At 41.1% G+C, this 25,271-nt stretch overlaps 1 protein-coding gene across 4 annotated transcripts in view; it reads right to left on the bottom strand.

The window, feature by feature from the left end:
* Positions 1–25,271, bottom strand: part of FGF13 (fibroblast growth factor 13) — a 523,122-nt gene that overhangs the window by 181,491 nt on the left and 316,360 nt on the right. For all 4 annotated transcript variants that reach the window (XM_059911316.1, XM_059911317.1, XM_059911318.1 and 1 more), the window contains one exon: positions 22,155–22,322. In XM_059911316.1, the coding sequence (XP_059767299.1) occupies positions 22,155–22,322 (168 nt within the window). The remainder of the gene's footprint in view (positions 1–22,154; positions 22,323–25,271) is intronic.

Consider the following 25,271-nt stretch of genomic DNA (forward strand, 5'->3'; position numbering starts at 1 on the left):
GATCCTACTATTGTCTCTATTTTACCCTCACTTGCCCCAATCATCCAGTGAGTGTCAGAGGTAGGACTGAAACCCAGGTTTGTTGAACATGAGTTTGGTGTTCTTTCCAATCCACTAGCTGTCTCTCATTAACGCACTGGCAAAGACAGATTCGGAAGGACCTGTAGGATATCAACGTAGAGCAGTATATGCTGCAGGTAACTGCACCCAGCAGAAGACACTAGGAGAAAATGATATGTATGAATGGATTCTCACAGCTCGGGATTAAAAATACAGAAAAATACAATCAGCAAACCAAACCTTTTTAACCTGCAATAACCTGCAAGCAAACTCTATGTGGAGGCTAATTGCCTTGATGAAGTAATGAATCTATTGTTCACCCTGCATTTGAAAATTTCCATTAAGGTAAAACAACACTCGAGAGACAGACCTAATTGTGCAACATGATCTGTGAAAGCCTTTTACTAGTAAGACAAACATGCCCTTAACAGTGATGTGTAACACCCAGTATTTTCCAATTCTGAGAAGTATACTTTTGTGCATTAAGAGGTAACACAGGTTCCTATTTCCTTGATATGACACCCAGCCTCGTTTCTAAAACATCAGCGTTGCATCTTCAATTGAGACACCTGTATTGGGTACCTATGGTGTTCAAGGAAGAAGATGTGGGTCCTGCCCTCTATGGAAAGATGAAACCCTTTAAATCTTAGGCAGGCAGTGATAAGATCTAAAATGGAGGGCCTCAACAAAGTGCTTTGAAATCAATGGGGCGGGATTGATCCCAAAAGTGTCTGGAGCAGGGGGAACGTTGGGAAGAGATCCAGGAAGGCAAAAGCCAAGGTCGGAGTTGAGCAAGGCTTTGAAGGCTTTTGAACCTGACCAATTTCAAATTTACAGAGATGGGCAGTGTTGCCCACATTAAAAGAAAAGTGAAAGACCCCAAGTTAAAGAAGAACGTTCAGAGATGAAGATACTCAATGAACCAGGTTTTCTATTTATGGACAAACACATCTGAATGCACATTTATGCGGCTACCATTTTTATAGCTAACAAGAGATTTACTGAAGCAGTGTTTTATGTGACTAGTAATTATTTTGTAAATAGAGAAGATAAATTGAAACTTAGTCACATCTTGAGCAACAGTTTAAGTTACCAACCTAGGTGATACCCCAGATGGAGGAGCCAATCTATCCAAAGGCTGGTTTAGATCGCTTAAAGAGTTCAAAATTCAAATCGAACTGTGTTTTTCACACCTCCTAGATTCCTAGTCCTGCCTCAACTAAACTCTGTGAGCCTCAGTTACCTCATGTATGAAATTGGGATAAAATAGCTACATTACAGGATTTAAATAGAGATTAGAGAAACTTGACATGTACTTGGCTTAGACTGGGCCTTCAAAGAAATGGCGGCTATGGTACTTGCTGCTCCTGATCCAAGGCCAGGTGCGGTGGACAGGGGTGAGGAGAGATGAGCTGGAGGCCCTGCTTGAGGCAATATTCCACAAGGTTCCCCCACTTCTTTTCACACAGGCATATCACTCCACTTTTCTAACCATTCATTAAACTCCTCTATCATCCAAAACATCAGCATCCAAAGTAGGTGGAGGACTATTAGAGCAGCTGCAGTGCTCACAGGAGAGGGGAGCTGATTCTACGAACAACAGGCTACCACCTAAAAGACAACTGGGTAATTTGGAAAACTCTACCCTTTTAGTTAGATGAATAAGTATCCCACCCTTGTACCTAACACTCACCCAGGAATAGTTTCTATTCCAAGAGAATGTGGGTTGTTAATTCAACTTCCCACAGAACTAGGTAAACGTGGGAGTAGATGGGACAGCCCCAAGTTGAGGGACATTAGGCTGAGGAGCGATGTGAAGCTTGATACCTAGGATCCTGAGTCAGGAAACAGAGGTGTGAAGTGCAGTGGCTTGGGTGCTAGTCTACCAAACAGCTGATCCCCCTCACCCCCAGCTCTGACTTTCTGTGCTAAGGGGATCCTCCTTGCTCCAAAGCACTTCTCCACCAAAGGGTACCAAATGGGAGGTTCTACACATCAGGATCGTGACAGCATCAGGTCTCTGAAGTCAAGTTTAGAGGCACTAAAAGGAAGAGTTAAGGTCACCAAGGAAAAGCATGGTTAACTCCTATGCCTCCTCAAGGCAGTCCTGAGAGCCTCGCTTGCAGAGAAAGTAGAGTACAGCTCAGGCAAGACAATTTGGGTTTGAATCTCAATTCCTCCATTTTCTAATGGTGTGATATTGGGCAAGTTACTTAGATAATTTGATCATACTAACAAATGTTTGAAATAAACACAGCCTGGGCCATTCCTCTTTTTTTTTTTTTTTTTTTTAACATCTTTATTGGAGTATAATTGCTTTACAATGGTGTGTTAGTTTCTGCCTTATAACAAAGTGAATCAGTTATACATATACTACATATGTTCCCATATCTCTTCCCTCTTGCGTCTCCCTCCCTCCCACCCTCCCTATCCCACCCCTCTAGGTGGTCACAAAGCACCGAGAGCTGATCTCCCTGTGCTATGCGGCTGCTTCCCACTAGCTATCTATTTTACGTTTGGTAGTGTATATATGTCCATGCCACTCTCTCACTTTGTCCCAGCTTACCCTTCCCCCTCCCCATATCCTCAAGTCCATTCTCTAGTAGGTCTGTGTCTTTATTCCCATCTTGCCCCTAGGTTCTTCATGACCTTTTTTTTTTTTCTTAGATTATTAGAACACTCCCTAACACCATACACAAAAATAAACTCAAAATGGATTAAAGACCTAAATGTAAGGCCAGACACTATAAAACTCTTAGAGGAAAACATAGGAAGAACACTCTATGACATAAATCACAGCAAGATCCTTTTTGACCCACCTCCTAGAGAAATGGAAATAAAAACAAAAATAAGCAAATGGGACCTAATGAAACTTAAAAGCTTTTGCACAGCAAAGGAAACCATAAACAAGACCAAAAGACATTCCTCTTCTTAAAGCTGCCCAGAATCAAGATTACCAGTTTCAGCAAGAATCTGGAAAAGGAGAAGCCCATGGCCATCACCATTTGGCCACGAAGTCCTCGAACTTTTTGAACATTGAACCACTCAGCTGAAGGCAGCAAACACTTGGAACTTTTATGAAATCAGACTTCAACCATATCCATTATTCCAATTTCCATTCATTCTGACTGTGCATAAAGTTGTTAGGAACCTAGCAACAAACTAAGTCTTATTTTGAACCACTGAGATACATAGAACAAGAAGTCAATTCAGCCCCCATTCAATCCATTTTTTTCCCATTTAAACACATAAGGATATGGAGACCCAACGAAGGAATGGACCTTGTTCAAGTTACATAACTCACTGAGAGCGCTTTACTATGATAAGGGAATAAAAGCAAAGCTAAAAACAGGAACCAGATAAATTGAAGCTGCTTTTGAAAAGAACAAATCAAAATCTATTAAATTAGCTGAGAGGTAAATTTAATTCTGTTCTTTGATTATCCTTCAGAGGACTGATTTCTCTGAACCTGGATGAGTTGAATTCCTGTTTTTCCTTTAAAATATTATGCAAGGCTTCACAAAATTCCTTTTTCCTAATCTCATGGAACCAAGAGGATGTAGGGAAAAGTGAAAGATAATTTTTAGGGATGTTTTAAGAACTAAATACTCTGAAGGAAGCAACTAGCCCAGTGCCTGGCATAGTGATAGGTACCTAGCCTGTGTGAGTTCATTCTCAATGGTTAGGTTTAATATTCTAAGCTTTTGAATTTTGAACTAGATATGAAAACAGGCAAAAGAAAACACTGAAGAATACTTTCATCTGTGCTCATCATCAGCTCTGCTGAAGAAAGAGAGTGAACAGAGGGAAGCTTTCTCAAAGGACTGCAATGAAAAGAGCTTGGTGGGGCTTCCCTGGTGGCGCAGTGGTTGAGAATCTGCCTGCCAATGCAGGGGACACGGGTTCGAGCCCTGGTCTGGGAAGATCCCACATGCTGCGGAGCGGCTAGGCCCGTGAGCCACAATTACTGAGCCTGCACGTCTGGAGCCTGTGCTCCGCAACAAGAGAGGCCACGATAGTGAGAGGCCCGCGCACCGCGATGAAGAGTGGCCCCCGCTTGCCACAACTAGAGAAAGCCCTCGCACAGAAACGAAGACCCAACACACCCAAAAATAAATAAATTAATTAATTAAAAAAAAAAAAAAAAAAAGAGCTTGGTGAAGGAGATTATGCTTGAGCCTGGGCCCTGGACACAAACTGACTGACATTACTTTTCCCGTGTGGGAGTTTTGACACTAAGCTCCTGGAAGGAAGGAACTCTGTCATATTTCTCCAGATCTCCTATAGTAGACACAAGGGGGAAACAATGACTAGGGAAGGACTCATTGAACCAGAGCTCTCAGCTCTCTTCCGCGAAATCGTTGCATTGAGCTCTACTGGAAAGTCTTATAAATAGTTTAGATAACTTAAAAAGCTTTTGGCAGGGAGGGATAAATTAGGAGTTTGGAATTAACATATACACATTACTATGTATGAAATAGATAACCAACAAGGGCCTAATATATAGAACAGGGAACTATATTCAATATCTTCTATAATGGAAAAGAATCTAAAAAATAGATTTATAAAAAAAAGATAGATTTACATATATATGTATATACATATATATACATATGTATAACTGAATCACTTTGCTGTACACCTAAAACTAACACAACATTTTAAATCAACTATACTTCTGTTAAAAAATAAAGGAAAAAAAACTTGCACTTATAAGCTGGTAAGCCAACCGTGGGAAAAACCCCAAATATAAAATTAATGGAAAAAAAAAAAAGCTTTTGGGGGGATGAGGGAAGGATTGGGAGGCAGAATTTGGATTAAATTGAAATTATGACCTTAGTAATCCAAGGAAGCAGGGCATTGGTGGTGATTAAACAGAAGCATTATGAATGTCTCTTAAAGAAAGAGTAATTCTCAGACCATAGCTTCCTGATTGGCATAGTTATTATACAGCCAAGAGGTGCTTAACAGGGTGATGTCTCTTTTCATGAGACATGTGGCAATGTCTGGAGATATTTTGTGTTGTCATAACTCAGGGGGGCAGGGGGCCAGCTGAGACGCTGCTACTACTATCTACTGCATAGAGTCCAGGTATCTGCTCAACACCCCACCATGTTCAGGATAGCCCCTGACAACAAAGAATGATCTGGCTTGAGGACACGGGGAGGGGGAAGGGTAAGCTGGGACAAAGTGAGAGAGTGGCATGGACATATATACACTACCAAACGTAAAACAGTTAGCTAGTGGGAAGCAGCTGCATAGCACAGGGAGATCAGCTCGGTGCCTTGTGACCACCTAGAGAGGTGGGATGGGGAGGGTGGGAGGGAGACGCAAGAGGGAGGGGATATGGGGATATATGTATATGTATAGCTGATTCACTTTGTTATACAGCAGAAACTAACACACCATTGTAAAGCAATTATACTCCAATAAAGATGTTAAAAAAAAAAAAAAAAGAATGATCCGGCCCCAAAGGTCAATAGTGCTGAGGTTGAGAAACCTTATTCTAGCCCAACATGGGGCCTGGAACTGACCGACTGAAGGAAAAAAAGGTATGTCAACCGATTTTTAGAGCAGGAAAGAAGCATGAACAATTATGCTCCCTGGGTTTTAGTTCTCACTTGTGTTTCCCATGTTAATTTGGTGTCATTTATAACCCAATGTTATTCATTATCAAGGATCTGAATGTGTTGGTTGATTTGATGAACTCCTCTATGTACAAACGAATTAGGCACCATTGCATAAAGATGATACGTACTACCCCCTTGGAGCATTCTAGGGAAACAGGTCCATTTCCGATTTTCTGTCCCCACTCCTCTACCCCACACAGGAATAGAACTAAACAGGAGAGAAGACAAAGTTCAGATTGTGTGTTAAGTCTAACCTCTTCCCCCTACTTGCAGAGATATTATTCCTTTCTTTGCAAAGCCCTTTCTTGAGGCCAGCAGACAGGTGAAAAAAGGATGACAGGATATCAAAAAGTTTCACAAGCCAAAGGAATATATAGTCTCCTTGGTTAGCTTTCAGGTTCCACCACGGAGACCCCAACCTACATTTTAAGGTTCAGGATACTGCCTCAGCACAGATTTAATTGAGACACAGGAGAGTAGTACTGGATAGGCATAGGGGGAAAATATGTTGTTAGAGGTTGGCGCATGAATGCATCCTTTTCTACCATGACATTTTGCTGTCTTGGTAAAAAGGGTACTGAGCCAAGAGTCTAGCAGCTGTAGCCTCTGGTCTTAGTTTAGAAATGGGTAGTAGCCTAATGTAGTTTTCATTAAGGGGTAATCCAACTACAAGACTTCCTTCAAAAAGAATTTTCCCCCCAATTCTCCGGACCACCTTACACTATGAGAAGTTAACTAATTTTTTATTTTCTCATCCTGAAAAAACAAAGCTTCTTTCCTTTTTTGAGGCCACTAGAAGAGTTACTTGACCTTGGACAAGGGGACACCCTGTACAGAAAACTTTCATCCAGTTTTGCACGCTTAAGTTCACATTTCCTTGAGATGTAAATTCGTAAATCCTAGATGAAAACTCAGCGCAATTACATGGACTCTGTATCATATTGTCATCTCAACAGTTCTTCACCGCAAAACTGTGTATCTGTTCTTTTTATATACTAGCTCTTTGATTCAGCAAGAGACCCTCTCTGTTAGACAAGAAATCAATTTCCATCGTCTAGCAAGAGTGCACATGTTTGTAAGGTTGGCAGAAAACTTGCTTTATTGGAAACTCACGTAATGTCATCCTTGATTGCAGCATATTAATACAACTTCAAAGAATGTCAGTTTGAAAATACTGAACTCAAGAGGCAATTTACTTTTAATTTGAATTCTCAGTGGTCCAATATTTTTAGGCTATTAAAAAATATCGAGCAAGCTTAACTATATTAAAAAGGACAAACAACAAAAGAATAAATCAGTCCTGGCAAAGACTTAAACTTTAGATGCACTGTGGAGAAGAAAAATCAATGACATCTTTACAAAGACCTATTCTTTCTTTAGCAGTTAGGCAGTGTGTGATTAGTCATCACTCCCTCTATCAAGGGTCATTCTAACCAAACTCATTTCAATGATTTATGCTAGTTATTTACAAGAAGTCTAATCAGGTGTGAGAAGTGGGGAGACATTTGTTCTATACTGAAATGAACTGGGCTACGAAGTCCAGATGTTAAGAGGGACATATGAGAAGCTTGCATTCAATTACCTCCTTCCTGCATTCTGCTCTACTGATTATTTCCTGAAGCTCCGACCCCCTTGGCTTCCTTAGTACCTTCTTCTCCTGCTTTTCCTCCTCTCACTCCTGAGAAGTCCCCCTTCGCTTCCAGATCACCTTCTCTGCCTCCTCTTCCTCCCTAGATGATCGCCTCTGCTCTGATGCTTTTACCACCACCCACAGGCTGCTAAGTCCTAAATGTCTGCCGCCAGCCTAGAACTCATTCCTGAGCAATTTAAAGGCAGGTCCACATAGTGTCTGAGACACAGAAACGTTGCTCAATAAGGGTTAAATGAATGAAATATAAAAACGGATTCATGGGACTTCAGTGAAAGACACGTGGAGGAAAGTGAAGTTGTCCTTGACAAGCCCATCCTAGAACCCGGCTCACAAGCTGACCATAAATGTATGAGTGAGCTCAGGAAAGATAAACAGAACCTATAGGCTACCTATAACAGACCTAGCCACCCTATTGACTAGGAGAAAGAATAAATTTTTTCCTATTTCAAACCACGATGTTTTAGGGTGATTTAAAAGACAACAAGAGCTAACTGATAGTTCGAAGTCGGCCGTTCATGCTAGTCTTTCTTCCTCAAGGGCAGAGATAGTACCTCTCATCAGTGATGTGCCTAATAACCAGCACCGCCCCTGGTCTGTGCAAGACAATAAATACCTAATGACAAATACATCAATTCTGTTAATGGTGACTGGAAGCATCATCAGACATTTGCTGCCTAGAATCCAGCAAATGGCAGGTTTAAACCAGAGTATCAGATTTGTTATTGGAATAGGCTAGTTGTAATGATAAATATTTACTGAGTATTTCTTGACCACAGTGCTAGGCCTGTGGTCTCTATATAATAAAGCTCTGTTTAGTAGGGATGAAATAAAGGGTGTATGTTTAAATGGAGTCCTAATTGGGAAGGGAGACAGATCTCTTTTAAGACACCAGTAACTGCTGCCAAAGAAAATGCTGCACTAGAATAAAAGGCTCCCGAACTATTCTGATGCGCTTTGGGGATTTTTCTCCTCCTTCAGTAAATATTCTGGGTATATTTAACCAATTATCCACTAAGTGAACAGGTAACCATGCATGCCAATTAGAGATTTACTGACCCAGTTCACAAATCTAACATGAATCCAAAAATGCTACCTTCTCAGAAAAAAATCAAGAGATTACAGAGGGAAAATGGCTGAGGAGGGAACAAAACAGAAAAGTTACTGGCTGGCAGCGCCTATAACTCCTACTTTTTGAAATGCCCTTTGTTCCTTATTGCATGAAAAGAAGTAGATTTTGTTCACAGCCTGAGGCAGCCTGCTAGACAAAGGTGCTCCCTGTATGAATGGTCTCGTTGAGCCCACATTATCCCATAGAAGGCTGTGATTAGGCTGGGCTTTGCGGGCTGGATGTATTCTAGAAAGGGCTCCAGTAGAGGGACCGTGGGAGCTCTACTACTTCTTTGCTTGTAAGTGTTTTTCCTCAATAAAGTATTTTAACTAGTGGTGTGTGTGCATGCGTACGTGCGTGTGTTCACACCTTCTTTGAATCCCAACTAGTGACCACAAGGGGCACGTTTCACTTCTCTTGGGGCTTTGTGTTTTGGGGAAGGGCTGTGTCCACAGTGCTGTGTGGGCAATGGCAGGTCTCTGGGAGAATTAGACTGAGACAGTTCCTGCTCCATTCAGGTCCCAAGTAGAGGACCTGCACATAACCTGGGGGAATGTGCTCGCACCAAGAGAGAAGAAAAGAAGGAGCAAATAACCCCAATATGAACATGTGTGTCCCTATAACCTCCTTGCATTTCAGACAGACTACCCTAAAAAGGGGTCCACCTTTAGTGCACAAGATCACTGCATTCCAAAGTGGGCACAAAAATCCAGAGCATGAGTGGAACCCCGGAGCTCTCACTGGGAGTACCCAAAGCCGGATAACCTAAAAACAGGGGTTTTCTATCTGTATAGACCCCACCTCAGGATCACGGAACTCCCAGAACTCTGCATCACCGCTTTCCCTTTCTTAGCGGGCAGCACATGGCACGACCAGTTAAGGCTGCTTCAAGGTCTAGTGGTTCCATGAGGAGAAGTGTGGGTTAGAAGCATTCTTCCACTTAAGGAAGCACTGCAGGAAAAATGACCTGCACTTAGTAGATGTTCATATAGGGAACAAAGGAGAAGAGCATGTGACAAATCTCAGGGATGACCGTTTGTTCAACCCCTTGCCTACTGCTGATACCAACGTTTCAACCAGGATGTGGGGAGATCCACAAGGGAAGTCTCCCAATGGATGCACTGGGTACGTGCACTCTGCTGAGAGGTGACAGAGATTTCTGTAGTCTTTCTCTAAACAGCAACTCTTACCAGCAGCGGACAAGATACTGCTGAGCTCTTCAACATGGATGGACCTGGAGAAAATCATACTAAGTGAAGTAAGCCAGACAGAGAAAGACAAATACCGCTGGTTATCACTTATATGTGGAATCTAAACTATGACACAAATGAACTTATCTACGAAACATAAACAGACTCACAGACATAGAAAACACACTTATGGCTACCAAAGGGGAAGGGGGGGGAGGGATAAATTAGGAGTCTGGGATTAACAGATACACATAACTATATATAAAACACATAAACAACAGGGACCTACTGTATAGCACAGGGAACTGTATTCAATGTCCTGACATAAACCATAATGAAAAACAAGCTGAAAAAAATATATAACTGGGACTTCCCTGGGGGCACAGTGGTTTGGAATCCGCCTGCCAATGCAGGGGACAGGGGTTCGAGCCCTGGTCCGGGAAGATCCCACATGCCATGGAGCAACTAAGCCCGTGTGCCACAACTACTGAGCCTGCGCTCTACAGCCTGCGAGCCACAACTACTGAGCCTGCGTGCCACAACTACTGAAGACTGTGCGCCTGAAGACTGTGCACCTAGAGCCCGTGCTCCACAACAAGAGAAGCCACCGCAATGAGAAGCCCGCACACCGCAATGAAGAGTAGCCCCCGCTCGCCGCAACTAGAGAAAGCCCACGCGCAGCAACGAACACCCCACGCAGCCAAAAATAAAAATTAATTAATTAATTAAAAATATATATATATAACTGAATCACTTTGCTGTACACCTGAAACTAACAAATATTATAAATCGCCTATACATCAATTTGGAAAAAAAACAAAAGCAAAGCAAAACAAGAAAAATATGGTGCTGAGCTTTTTCTCAGGTCTTACACCTGAAAGAGGGAGTCAGGGGTCAGGGTATAGGATGAGCTAAGGCAACACAGTGCAGTAGAAGATATCAGGCTTGGGAGATAAAAAGACTAGGCTACAAACCCCAATTAAGACACGTATTAGCTATATGATTCTGAAGAAGTTATTTCCCATCGCTATACACCAGTATCCCCATCATGTCCTGCAAGGCTGATGACACCTACCTCATGGGTTGGGAAGAATAGCAATAATAAATCTGAAGTGCCTGGCACAGAAAAGATGCTTTAAAAAATTGATAGCTAAGCACCTAACCAAAGCACAGTATGGAATTTCCTACACAGAACAGACCACACAAATTCCCGAGACCTCCTTCTTCATGCTTCTGGAGGGAAGTGGACCACTTCCTGCAATCTCATTCCTTGTGAAAGTCACATAGAACAATCTCTTGAGAGCGACCCAACCCAGTTGGGTAAGACTTTCTCTTCATGTGCCTTTAAGTCAGTTCTCACTATGTAATGAATGTTTTGTCATTCAGGGATTTAGGTCAGCAGGTATTTTGTGAGCCAAGGTTTTAAGATAGAAGGTCAACTGGCCTGAGGTGATTAAGAACTGGCCCGCAGCTGAATACTGCACTCCAGCACGGTGAGTAAATCCCAATTCTGACACTGCATATTGTACAGCATTTCGACAGAGCCATATTTGATGAGAATTTGCCCTGTACACATGTTGAAGTTCACCCTCGCTGTTTCTCTTCCCTGAAGAACAAGCCACCTTTTTTTTTTTTTTCAACTGGAAAATGGGATCGTCATAACCCAGGCTGTCCACAATCTGAGTCCACATAACTGGAGTGCCTACATTTAAGTACTTTCCATGGGGAAGCAAAAGTTGTACCAACACAAACATTTTTATAAAAGAGTCGCCCCTTGCTGGCTGGCTTTCCTATCTAACGCTATAAGGCAGCACAAAGCAAGTGGGTTGTGAAACAAGCCACCTTTTTAATCCATCGTTTTTCTGACAGCAGGCCCGTGGTCCCTCCATGTCTGCGTACCTTGGTGTACCCAGAAATGTGTCTCAAACAATAAGATGATACTGGAGTAACTGGAGAACAGAATGAGAGCTTTTTTCTAGGGCCAGTCTCGTTATGAGACATGTTCTCTTGTAGTGGAGAGACCGCAGTCTTTGGAGTGAGACAAGCTGCATTGGAGTATCGGCTCTACCATGTTCCAGTCAGGTGACCTTGGACAAGTTATTTCACTTCTCTGAGTCTCCATTTCCTCTTGCATAAAATGGAGAGAAAAAAACATCACCTACTTCTAAGGATTTTTGTAAGACTTAAGATAATATTAGGTAGAGCGCTTGGAACATAGTAAATTCTGGATAATTGTCCGTTATTGTTTTCATTATTATTTACCACAGACTAGAGAGTAAGGTTCCAACAAGTAATGAGAGAGAACTCATGGCTAATATCTAAACCTCTAGGTAAAAACTAATCCGACAGAAAAGGGGAAATGCTGAGAGCAGGTCTTAATAACATTCCTATTCATGGTGGTAATTTTAATGAGCTGAGAAAAAAATTTAACCAACAGAATCAGCTTTTTAATAATGAGAAATGATCTTTCCTCATTTCCGCTATTATAGGTGAAGGGCATCCTCTGGCTTAAAGAAAGATGAGGCAAGTGACCAGTTATGTTATTTATCTAGGGAACGTTCTACTGCATTCAAATGGAATTTAGCTTTTCATAATCATTCTACGCTTTCTTTGTGTGTCCTTGACAAGGTCATCACCTCCTTGAGGGTGAGGGTCATTTCACTTCCTTCTTGTGAGTGCTGCACTCCCCCTAACTCTAGGCCTGCAGAATTAGCAGGTACTTCCTGAGTCCCTTCTGCTTGTGACAACGTATTACCACAGCAAAGCTGACAATGGCGTGCAGACAGCATTTTTCCCTTTAAAACGAAGATGTTTCAGCAATAAAATTGCTTTTAGACAACAAATGCACGTTCAGGGCAAGAGGGGCAAAACTGAGCATATGGAGAAGCCATGGAGGGGAAAAGGAGGCCAGAAAAACCACGTTCAAATCAAGTCCTGTCATTCGTTGGGGAAGTGACTTAACCTTCCCGTATCTTAGTTTACTCATCTGTGAAAGGTTGGTAGCAGCCCCTACCTTACGGGGTTTTTGTGATCTTGCCTCTAAGGGGCTTTGCACAGCGCTCTCACTGCATGTAGAAGTGGCCCAGTGGAACTGTGCTCCCTTTTCCTTCCTCCTTGGAGATCCGGTATTCCAGACAATGTACACTGGTTGCTTGCAAAGCTGGACATGCTTGAAGGTTGACCTGGAGCTGTTCTGAAAATATATATCTTAAAATAGCTGGGGCTCCTGAGTAGAAATAGGTTAGCACATGGGTGGAAGTGAACATGTGATTTTGATGTGTCGGAGTGAGTGTGGATAATGGCTGTGAAGCAAGACAAGGGTAAGTGTTTGATAAAATGCAGGATGTAATATCTCTTGTTCCACATTTTCCCATGGGCATTATTCAAGCGGCATATTCTCAAGCACGCTGAGAAATGCTGTGGCATATAACAAATAAATACCTGAATCAATGTAATTTAGAATGCTAGGAATGATTTATAAACATAGATAACACTGAAAGTCTCCCAATCATGGCAAAGTCAGTTTTCACATACAAGCTGCTGTAATAACATTACGCTGCGGAAGCTGGTGATGTCTAGATGATAAGAGGGCAATGCCCCAGTGACGACAGCCTCGGGGACAGATACGCAGATCAGGAGAAGCTGGCGTCAACTTCTGCAATCTCACCCTAGAGCAGCAGCAATCAAGTCAAGAAGCACGCAGAGAAGTCCTTTTCTGGCATGTTGATACGCTCTACTCCTTCTCCTCCTTCTCCATCTTCTTCTTTAAGCATGATCACACGTGGTCCCAAGAATCATAGAGAGCAGAGCAAGGTTTCAACCACTGCTTGCAAGAAAGGAGGCTGGTCACAAGGTGGCAGATTGCCACGCTCCTATGGAGAAGCCAGATTATATTTCTAAAAGCACAGAGAGGCAAAGAGGCAAGGGAACTTCAAAAAGGTAAGAGAGAGAGAGAGAGAGAGTGAGTGTGTGTGTGTGTGTGTGTGTTGGGAAGGATGGATACCTTACATGGACACAAGTTCTAAAGGTCATATAAGTGCTGCCTGTCCAGCAGTGACCTCTAATCACAGGGCACCTCCTGAAGAGGCTCATGCAACCAGCATGATAAGAATTGTAAATGGACAGCTGACATCATACAACGAACCTTATGCCAAGGTAATTTTGTTCTAAGGCAGCAATTCCAACCCTGTTAGTACATTAGAATCACCTGGGGAGCTTTTTTAAAAAAAATACCCATGTCAAGACTCAGCCACAAGAGATTTTGCAGGGTTTTCATTTGGACAAGTTATTGGTTATTGCTTGATTTTGGTCTGATGTTGGGCTCGGGCATCACTATTATTTAAAAGGTCCTCAGATAATTCAAGTGTGGCGCCGAGGTTGAGAATCACTGAAGTAATCTAAGCAAGTTTGCTGAAATGTTGGGTCCAAAGACTTAGTGCTGATACGTGAACTTGTAACTAAGCACATTTTTTATTTAGTTCAGCTGACACTATTTTTCACAGCAAGACAGCAATACTTTCTTTTTTTTGGTTGAAGTATAGTTGATTTACAATGTTGTGTTAGTTTCTGGTGTACAGGAAAGTGAGATACACACACACACACACACACACATATTCCATTTCATATTCTTTTCCATTATGCTTTATTACAGGATATTTTAAAAAATTTATTTATTTTATTTATTTATTTTTGGCTGCATTGGGTCTTCATTGCTGTGCAAGAGTGTTCTCTAGTTGCGGAGAGCAGGGGCTACTCTTCGTTGCGGTGCACGGGCTTCTCATTGCGGTGGCTTCTCTTGTTGTGGAGCATGGGCTCTAGAGCACAGGCTCAGTAGTTGTGGCACACGGGCTCAGTAGTTGTGGCTCACGGGCTTAGTTGTTCCGTGGCATGTGGGATCTTCCCGGACCAGGGCTCGAACCCGTGTCCCCTGCATTGGCAGGCGGATTCTTAACCACTGCGCTACCAGGGAAACCCTATTACGGGATACTGAATAGAGTTCCCTGTGCTATGCAGTAGGTCCTTGTTGTTTATCTATTTTATATATAGTGGTGTATATCTGCTAATTCCAAACTCCTAATTTATTCCTCGCTCACCCCTTTTTTCCTTTTGTAACCATAAATTTGTTTTCTATGTCTGTGAGTCTGTTTCTATTTTGTAAATAAGTTCATTTGTAGCATATTTTAGATTCCACATATAAGTGATGATATCATATGTTATTTGTCTTTCTCTTTCTGACTTACTTCACTTAGTATGGTAATCTCTAGGTCCATCCATGCTGCTACAAATGGCATTATTTCATTCTTTTTTATGGCTGAGCAGTATTCCATTTATATACGTACCACATCTTCTTCATCCATTCATCAGTCAATGGACATTTAGGTTGCTTCCATGTCTTGCCTATTGTAAATAGTGCTGCTATGAACATTGGTATGCGTGTATCTTTTGAAATTAGAGTTTTTGTCTTTTCCGGATGTAATCCCAGGAATGGGATTGCTGAATCATATGGTAGCTCTATTTTTAGTTTTTTAAGGAACCTCCATACTGTTTTCCATAGTGACTTCACCAATTTACATTCCCGCCAACAATGTAGGAGGGTTCCCTTTTCCACACCCTCTCCAGCATTTATTATTCATAGACTTTTTAATGATGGCCATTCTGACTGGTCTGGGGTGGTACCTCATTGTAGTTTTGATTTGCATTTCTCTGATAATCAGCAATGTTGAGTGTCTTTTCATGTACCTGTTGGCCATCTGTATGTCTTCTTTGGAGAAATGTCTATTTAGGTCTTCTGCCCATTTTTTGACTGGGTTGTTTGTTTTTGTTATTGAGTTGTATGAGCTGTTTGTATATTTTGGAAATTAAGCCCTTGTAGGTCACATCATTTGTAAATACTTTGTCCCAGTCTGCAGGTTGCCTTTTTGTTTTGTTTATGGTTTCCTTTGCTGTGCAAAAGCTTGTAAGTTTGATTAGGTTCCACTTGTTTATTTTTGCCTTTATTCCTATTGCCTTGGGAGACTGACCTAAGAAAACATTGCTATGATTTATGTCGGAGAATGTTTTGCCTATGTTCTCTTCTAGGAATTTTTTATGGTGTCATGTCTTATATTTAAGTCTTTAAGCCATTTTGAGTTTATTTTTGTTTAGGGTGTCAGGGAGTGTTCTAACCTCATTGATTTACATGCAGAAAGACAGCAAGACTTTCTTGATGAAAGAAACAGTGCATTGATTTACATTCTGGCACAAGCTCCTCATCTCATCATGGACTGGTAACGACCAATTTCAGACCCAGCCCTGAACCACAGACCACATTTGGAGTAGGACTTCCCTAAAGATAGCAGACGGGGGTCAGAGAACAAGGGAACAGCATTCATCTTCAAGTGTGTTGCTTGTCAGAGCCCAGCTTTGATGGGAACGCACTGCTCAGTGGGGCCAGCATGGCATTTCCCAAAGCGTATTTGTGGGATGTTACTACGTATTACAAATAAGAAGGTTCTGATAGCTGGAGTATGTGTTTACCACTGAATTGCCCAAAGAGAGACACATTCCTAACCTGTAAGACTCCTTAAAGCCTTTAATATTCTCTAAGAATGGTGTGGAATTCAGGAAACATGTATGTGATCTCTCTTTTCACAAAGACATATGATCAGCGTTTCATGAAACATAATTTGGAAAATAGTGATCCAATAATTATTGAAGAACATGTGCAAGTGAGTAGAGTTAATTCTGCATTCTCTTCAACCAGGCAAACAAGTTATCATTTAAAACAAAGGAGTGAAAATTGCAGCTGAAGCAGCAGCACATCTGGTGCATCTCCTTCACAGAGGCAGACCTCCAGCCCTTGGGGTTGGGCTTGACTGGGGAAACAGCTCAAAGTCATCCAGGCTATGCCTTTTCCGATGTGGACCACAGTCTACCTGAGTCATACCGTGCTGGGTCAGAAAGGCAGATTTTCTTAAGTGGTTTATTAACTGGCTGTGAAAAGGAAAAAACCAGTAGGTGCTGCTGAGACATCAGAGCCCCAGAAGCACGTTGGCAATGCAATCCCTGATGTAACAGCTTTGAAGGGGGCAGTGCTATATGGATGGATAACTTCCAGATTTTTTTCAAGGATTAGCACTTAGATTTTGACTTTGTTTTAAAATCAGAATCACCACCATCGTTCATCCAGTAAGACCTTTCCAGGAACTTTCCCAGGGCAGTGTTCATTTAAACATAAATACTTGAAATGGAGGCAGATAACCGAGGAAAACCTCAGTCAAGAGAGTTGTAAAGGAGACACTACTTCTCAGGAAACATCACCACTGCCAGGACGGGAACACCAAGGCTCAAGGGAGAAGGGAGGCCTGTTGCTTTAAAAAGTGAATCATCAAAGAATAAAAGGTTGTTAGTTTCTACCAGAAAAGCCAGCCTGGAGACTGAGTTGAGATGCGTGTATCTAATAAGAGAATGATAAATGCGCATCCTGGCCTGAAACTGAATTACTGGCTGTTATGTATACTTCCTTGATCAAATTATGAGTTTTCCAGAGAGTAGAAACTATCCCCCAAATACAACTTAATGTTGTATTTGCTGCCATGAGGTAGGGAAATAGGAGAGAAGAGAGACTGTGTTTCAGTGCCATTACTAGTTCTCTAACGTTGTTAGGAGATAACAAGTTGTCTTCTAAGGAGTAGCTGACAAGCCACCAGGAGAAATACATTTGATCACTTTATGGGGATAGGACAGTGTTTATTCATTGCTAATCACCAAGGCCTTCAGATTTCTGGCTTTTTAATTCGATTTCGATATGGACCAATATTTTAATCCTTCTTGTGACTCTGCAGTTAAGCTGCCATTGGCTTCAATGAGCAAAGAAACCTCTCTGCTGTTGTTTTGTCATCCTTCATGTCATAAATCAAAGGCAGGGTGACCCTAAGTCATAGTTATTTTGAAATTAAAAGATTCAGAATAAGGTCTTTTATCTCTACAGAGCCACCCAAACATATGGCCCCACGTTCTTCTAATCAAATAGGAATATCCCCTCAATTCTCATCTTCAGGGGGACAGATATGGAAGCAGTTATACCCTTCCTGCAAGTCAAGACATTTTCAGATATCAAGCATCAGAGGTGGCTTCGTTTTATTGAACTATTAACTCAAATAGTATTACACCCATTCTTCTCAAAAGGCAAATTAGTATGAAAATGAGGAAGACACAAAACAGGAGACAACAGAGTTAAAGAAAAGGTGAAGATGAAAATAAAAACATTTCCCTCGGCATGTTCCTAAATACTCTTCTACCGTCTTTCTCTCCTACCATTTAGGCAAGACTGATATTCTCAGTGACATATTCTCAGTGACATATTCTCTTTCTGGGATAAAGAAACCAAGGAATTATCAGAGTAACAGACATTGTGCTTGTTACAAATATGCGCCCTTAACATTTGGCACATAATTTTGCTCTCTTTTGGTTGGTGAAAGCTGCCATACTTCATCACCAGGCTGGAGCACAGATTCTCTTCTCCTCCAACCAAAGTCACTATGGTTGGATGCCTCTCTGAATAAAAAGGTCATGGATGTCCTGAGGGGGGAGATGGAATATATATATGACATTTTTTTTTAAATCACATGAAAACAGGACTGTAGGAAGGAGGCCAGATGCTTGATTAAAAGATGGTGACAAGTCCTTGAGCTTTGTAATACTTTCCTATATTGCATGAACTCCTTCAAATTTACTATTGTGATCAGGATTTTCTATCCTACAAGCAAATGCTGGGAATCCATGACTTCTTTTTCTCTGTAGATTTTCAACATTATCTACTTGTAAGCATGTATATCTTGGTGTGATTCTTCTGAACAACCTTCAAACATCAGTAAAAGCCCAATGACTGGCATTTTGGAAGCAACAAACTATACTGATAATAGATTGGCTTTCAGAAGTTACTCTAAATCAGTGATTTCATTTTGGCCCACATGACAATGAAAGGAAAAAAATGAACAAAAGAATAAAGCTTTGATGATTATACTTTCTCTTGCCAAAAGCCTCCTGGAACAGGAAGAAAAAGATTTTGGTAACGATCTCCACTCTCCATGTGGCTTTCTTATAACACAGAGCGTTGCTGGTACTGGGCCTAATTAGACTCTCAGATATTTGTATGTGCTTCTTCACCCAAATTCCAGTACTCACATAAGATTCCACCATAAGTGGTTTTTATGGAAATAATCACATCACCGAAAATCACAAGTATCTGGAACAAACTAAAGAACTTATTTTGGAATTGGCTGCTGAGAAATAGAAAGCTGTTTTTGGCAAAGTGTAATCTGTCCTTAGTATATCCTGAAAAGCCAGGGAGGTATATCAGGCCTTCCATGTACTATTTTACATGAATTCTGAGGGCCCTGGACACAATACAAAAATGTCTTTTAAAAGATAGATGATTGTGAACAATCGTAAATAAGTTATCTGTACCAAATCTCAGATCATCATAAATTATGGAAATAACCTGGCCCTTATAAAAACATCACCAACCAAAAGTAACACCAAGACTTTATAATAATGCAAAAACAGTTGGTAGATTTTATCAATTCAGTAAGGAAGAAGAAAATTAATTCCAGCTGTATCATAATACACATAAACCTCTTTGACCTAATTTAATCACTTGTAAGACTTATCCAACTCTAACTTACATTTCACCCCCAAATTTCAATGAGTGTTTCATTTTTCACTTGAGCGCCGTACACACACAGTCTCATTAGAAGAGGTCATGCTGGCAGCTGGCATTGCACGGATCAAACCGTAGATGGCTTAGCTGCCCTGTCCATTGCCTTCACCTGCAGTGGAACTGGTGGGCGGCCACAGTCAAGGTCAATTAATGTCTCACGCTTTGGCAGAAAGACCACGAGAGGAACTCTCTCTTCAAAATGCTTCACGTGAGAATAAAATGTTTCAAGGTATGGACATAGTTTACAATTGAGAGTCTATCCATTTGTAGTAAAGCGATCTCTTATTTCTACTAATCATAATAAAATGTTACAACAACTGAAAGAGAGAACTGAAGACTGTACCTTACAGAATTTAAAAACCAGTCTTGCAAAAATCTTCCAGGTCGCCAGAACGGCCACTGAACCCTTTTAAACCCACAGTTACTTCACCTCCTGGCAATGATGAGTTTCTGGCCTTCTGAAATCTACGTGAAGTAAGCATGTTAATTTCTTAGCATAGTTTCCTTATTTATCGGAGGTCTCTTCCACAGCATGCTTTCTTTCGCCCCCATCTAAGGTCTTCAGGATCCTGTTAATATTTGTACCGAGATCAAGTGTATTCATTTTAAGGTCTGGGTTCACCATTAGCTTCTGGCTCCTTGTTTAAAGGGGGTACAATAAAATTGTAAATAGTGTCAAAATATCATCCCAGAAAACCTCTAATGCGTCTAATACTATTTATAAATAATTCATACAAATCAAGAGGGAAGTATTGGTTTCACTATTCCAGGAGAGCAAGACTACGGGAAATCTTCAGTCTGAAAGAAGACAATGCCCATCATCAAAGTATACAAAAGTGAAAGGCTGGAAGCCACATTTAACACAAGGACAGCCAGCTTAAAAAGTATCCAAACCTTGTACAAGAGAGCTTCACTGCAACCCATTCTCTAAAGAATTTTTCATATCTGAAAACATTCATAACATTATTCAAGATACACTCCAGATATTCTGAAAACTAATAGATCCTGTCAAAACTATATGTAATAAGAAAATACCCATTAAAATTAGTTATTCAACTGTTGTTTTTTTTTAATCTGAGAATTGTTAAAACAATTTGAAGTAGGTTTCTAACCAATTGCTTGACTGAATTTAACCAACTTTTGTTTTTCAGGATGATGTGCAAGTACAAAAACAGTATAGTATCTGTAATACAGATACACACATCCATAAGAATATAATTACATAATAAATAGTATATTTCTATCATACAGACACTGTTTTTGTGCTTGCAAATATATATATAGAGAGAGAGATATAGATATATATCACATACAGATATCATTTTATAGAAAAGAAAGAAAATATTGCAATGCATTATATAAAGTCATTGTCACTGGCTGAATTTTTTTGTTTCAGTGAAGCATAAAATCAAGTTAGTATCTTCTCTATGAAACCACCAAAAATTTGTCTTACTCACTGTAAAGGGCCACCATTTACATCTCCAGATGAGTAAGTTGACATCAGAACTCATATGCAAAGCGGATAGCTTGCATACGGGAGTATGAGTGGAAAGCAAATGCAAATGCTCTATTCTATTGCTGAAATAGAATTAAGCATAGAAAAGTGTACACTTCTCATTTGCTGCCAAAGAACATTTAAAGCTCTGTTTGGAAGGGAGGAAAAAGGGGAGACTTTGAGATGTAAAAATTTGCTTCCAAAACTATAGACTAGACTCAATTTGGAGTAATTTCCTCAAACACCCAACTTTGAACGGAACCACGCGGCAGAAAGACAGCTGTACTGAAGATCCCATAATGTTGCAAAAAGGGCAACTTGAAATCGGAACAAAGGCACTTCTAGAAATTGTACCAGAACCATTTATGCGAACGTGTACACCGAATGCCAAAGGACTAGTGAATTTTGTCACCTCCAACGCCATTCACTGGTAAATCGCATGGATAGTATTTGATCTTGGGTGGGGGGGAGGGGCGCGGGAGAACATGAGCTGTTTTACGGTAAGTATACTTCTCAAATGTCATTTTGGAAATCAAAACGTACACAGATGGCAAAAAGTTGACCACATTTGGTAATGTGAAAAATGTCCCTGTTTGATATATGCAAAACAGTTGGAAAAATGAATGAATAATCTTTCTAGAGACGAGGCACTTCACAGATAGATTTGTAGCACGGATTGCGATGAATACCTTATTGACCTCAGTTTAAGTAACAGCAAGTAGAGTTTTCCAAACCTGTACTTGAGCTGCAAAGAAAAACAAACTACTCATCGTTTCCTTGAGGCATGCATTTCACTATGGCAAAGCGCACCGGGCGTGCATGACAGGGGAAGTCTGGGCCTGCTTCAGCCAACTGAGTAGATCATGAGCATTCTTCGAACACAAGGCAGAAAAGGCTTTATGGAGTGGAGAAGAGTGAGAAAATTTGGAACAATCTTCTCATTATTTCATTTTGGAAGGGCCATTCCTCAGCCGACTGCTGCTTCAGGAAGGCGATGTGATGGGACCAGACTCGGCCAGATGTTGGCTACGGGAGCAAGCAACTTTAGCAGCCAAAACGGGGCAGTGTCATGACACCAGCTGAACACGTGTCAGCTGCGAGAAGCAGGAAGACGCTGCGCGCCAGGCCGGACGTGACTGTATTATACAGTGTCCCATCTGAGACTGCATAACACACCCACTGGCGAGCCACGGGGCCTCGGAACGATGTCAGGGGCCGAACAACACACAGCACAGCAGAGGGCAATGCACAGTCAGAAAGAAAGAGAAAGAAAGAAGAATGAGAGGAAACAAGCAAGACACACGTCCGTCGTGCACAAACCTTCGGGCTCTGTGTGTTCTTTGTGATGGACTTGCTTCAGCGGGCAGCAGAAGATTTCGTGACACTTAGCACGAAAGGGGGACTCTTTTTTCTTTAATTCCGCAGATTGGATGGAATCTTGCCGTAACATAATGTATTCCTGTGTGCCAGGGGGGGCGTCATCCAGAACTGTGGTCACCACATAACAAAATGAACTCAAGTTAGAGCTTCAGGAAAGCAGCGAACGTCTTACATCAACCCTACTCCCAGGGAAGACTACAGAAACAACATTCCCAAGAAAAGTTTCAAAGAAAAGCATTGCATAGCTTGGGGATTTTCTTTTTAAGGGCTTAGTTTTACAATACGAAAGCCCTGGGAATAGTTTACTCAGCTATACACACCTCGATTGCTTGTATAATGAAAATGTAACAGTGTTAAACTGTCCCGGATGAGCAATAAAACATATTAATACCAATAACCATATTGTATCTAAATAAACACCATGGAGAACTCACATGTTTCAGCTTGAAATCTAATATAACTATTTACAGGTGAAAAAGGCTAATGTCCACCAACTTCTCAGTGTATTACTTTAGGTTTTCTTTCTCAGTCTGCTCCTGGTGAGGGCCCGGCTTCCATGCACTATGTACTAAGTCTGACAAAAGAATTCATTTTTTCCCCAAAGAGAACTGGGGCTGTCACAAACATTCTTCACATATTCGAAACCCCCTGCAGAAGCAGGGAACTGACCCCAGCATGGATTTTTTTTCTCTTTCATGCCCTTCCCAATGAGGCCGTCCCATTTTACCAGGAGTGAGTCAGTGCCCCTAAAGCTATGATTAACGACGAGCTGACTCATTCTACTCCCCCAAATGCATACACTTAACATGCATTGAGAAAGACTGACACCAGCAGCACACTTCCTATGGGGAGAATAATGCTGCGGTGTTTGTAAAATACCAACAGCTTACGGCTGAAATTAGATGGGATCTCAAGCTTCCATGTTTGGCAAAACATTCCCAGCTCACTGGCTGGGATCATAAGGGACATTAAGAACTTTCTTTCACGTTGGAGTAAAAATGGTATAAAAACCAACATAACTTTGAAATTCGTATTATGAGTTTAGAACAAGTTCTTGATAGATTGCTTGTATGTGGAATTGTTGTCTTCCTTTATAAGTCATTAAATTATGCAAGAAGGTGATGAATATTTTAGTTACTTCTCTTTCTATTTTCCTCTAGCGCCCAGCAGCACTAATCAAAAATACTATATAGACAAACCACCACTGCTTTTCCTGGCAGAGCTCCCTTCATCTACTAGGCATGTGACTATAACTTCTTAGAATCTGGTCGTTGAATGCACATCTTCGGTAGCAACAGCTGCTATTTAAACCATTTGCAACCATTACCTGCCATGAGCAGTTAGTTACGATAATATAGACACTTATCAAATTCCAGCATCATAGGTAAAGATAAATTTTGATTTTACCATACAAAACATTTTAGGAAAACCTCCCAAACTTGGAACTCAAAAAAAAAAAAAAAAAAACACAAACCACAAAACCCCACCCATGATTATATAGAAGCTGAGAAATCCCATTTTCATGCACTGTATATAAGAAACAAATTTTAAGATTAAAGGACAATTGGAGGATTAAAAAGAAAAGAACAACTTTTGGATAATATGTAGAGAACTTGCTATTCAGAAGTACATGATAAACACCAGTAAATTGTCTTCCATTTTCAATACCAAAAATGACGTCACAAATGGGCATTTCTGGAGATTAATGACAGGCTGAAGGTAATAGCCTTTGGCTGACTCTCCAGCCATCAGCTTTTCCCCGCTGGTCATTAATTCCCAGAAAATGCCTTGCACTGCCATCATTATTGTTTAATTAGATACAACTGGTTATCTGTAACATACAACAAAATTCTAGTGAAAGCAACCCAGTGACTGATACAAGAACCAGCCCCCAAATTCATCATGATGGGAAAGCATGAAAGTCACAAAAGTGCAAGATAATTGCTTTCCACAAAATTCTCTCTCTCCTGTTCTTTCTTCAAACTGAATTTAGCAAGTGCAAAAGGTGCCAAGATGCGAGCATTTAAGGTGCCATCTGAGTAATGACCACAGGCACAGAACATTTCCTTGGAAATCGTGAACATCTGGGAGTTAATGGCTTAGCTTTGGGTCCAGGCCGTCTCTACTCAATGCCCCAAACATCAGTCAATTCAGGCAAAACAGAAAGAAAAAAAAGAATATTCAATCTATCAGTACACCTGGGTGTCGTGTTGACACGAGAGCTAAAAATATTTTGGACTTCTTAAACAGAAGTGGCATCATACACGCAACACCTCACACAGGTGTATAAAATCTCTGAACGTAAATTTATTTTGGATGAAAGATTAAAACTATTATATTAAATTCATTTATTCTTAGGGCTCCTTCAAGTAGGACAGTGGATGCATGTGCAATTGACAGCAGCAGGAATGAGAGGGGACTTCCCACAAGACCCCAGCATCAAGGCAGGTGGGTACCTTAATGCTACTTCCTTACAAAAAAGGATGAGGAGACAATGCTTCCAAGGGGCACCAGCTCTAGAAAAGAGAGAGACTTGTAAAGAAGTCAGCTCATGAAAACAGGAAGAAAGAATGGGATTTACCTTTCCCTGGCTTAGTACTATGATTTCTGCTATTTTCCCCCTTCTAGTACATTTCTTCTTGCACACCACTTCTAGCCTCTGAAAACCACTCTCGCCTTTGTTCATTGGAACCATTTGTCCACATTTACTCAATGACTCCTGCTGTTCTTCTCAATAATATTTATCTAATCTTGAAGGTGCACGAAAGACTCCAGTGATTAGGTAGACGATAGATTTATACCAAACCTCTTCCAGTTTCAGAGGTTCAACTTGACTCTCCAAGACAGATCAGATGGTAAGAGTGGCTTATCCCTCATGGTTGATTTCTGGACCGTGGGGCCGATGCTTTGAGAAAGTCCGCGAGCCCCATGACAACAGCAGCCAAGGAGTAGGCCTCTGCTGGGAAACGGCACCCACTCAGCCCTTGATCAAGTGCCCTTGGCCTTGATCACCTACTCAGAATTCCAAAGTCCCACAAGAGTGGTTGAGACTTGGAG

Source organism: Balaenoptera ricei, chromosome X, assembly GCF_028023285.1.
Source record: "Balaenoptera ricei isolate mBalRic1 chromosome X, mBalRic1.hap2, whole genome shotgun sequence".
NCBI lineage: Eukaryota > Metazoa > Chordata > Mammalia > Artiodactyla > Balaenopteridae > Balaenoptera > Balaenoptera ricei.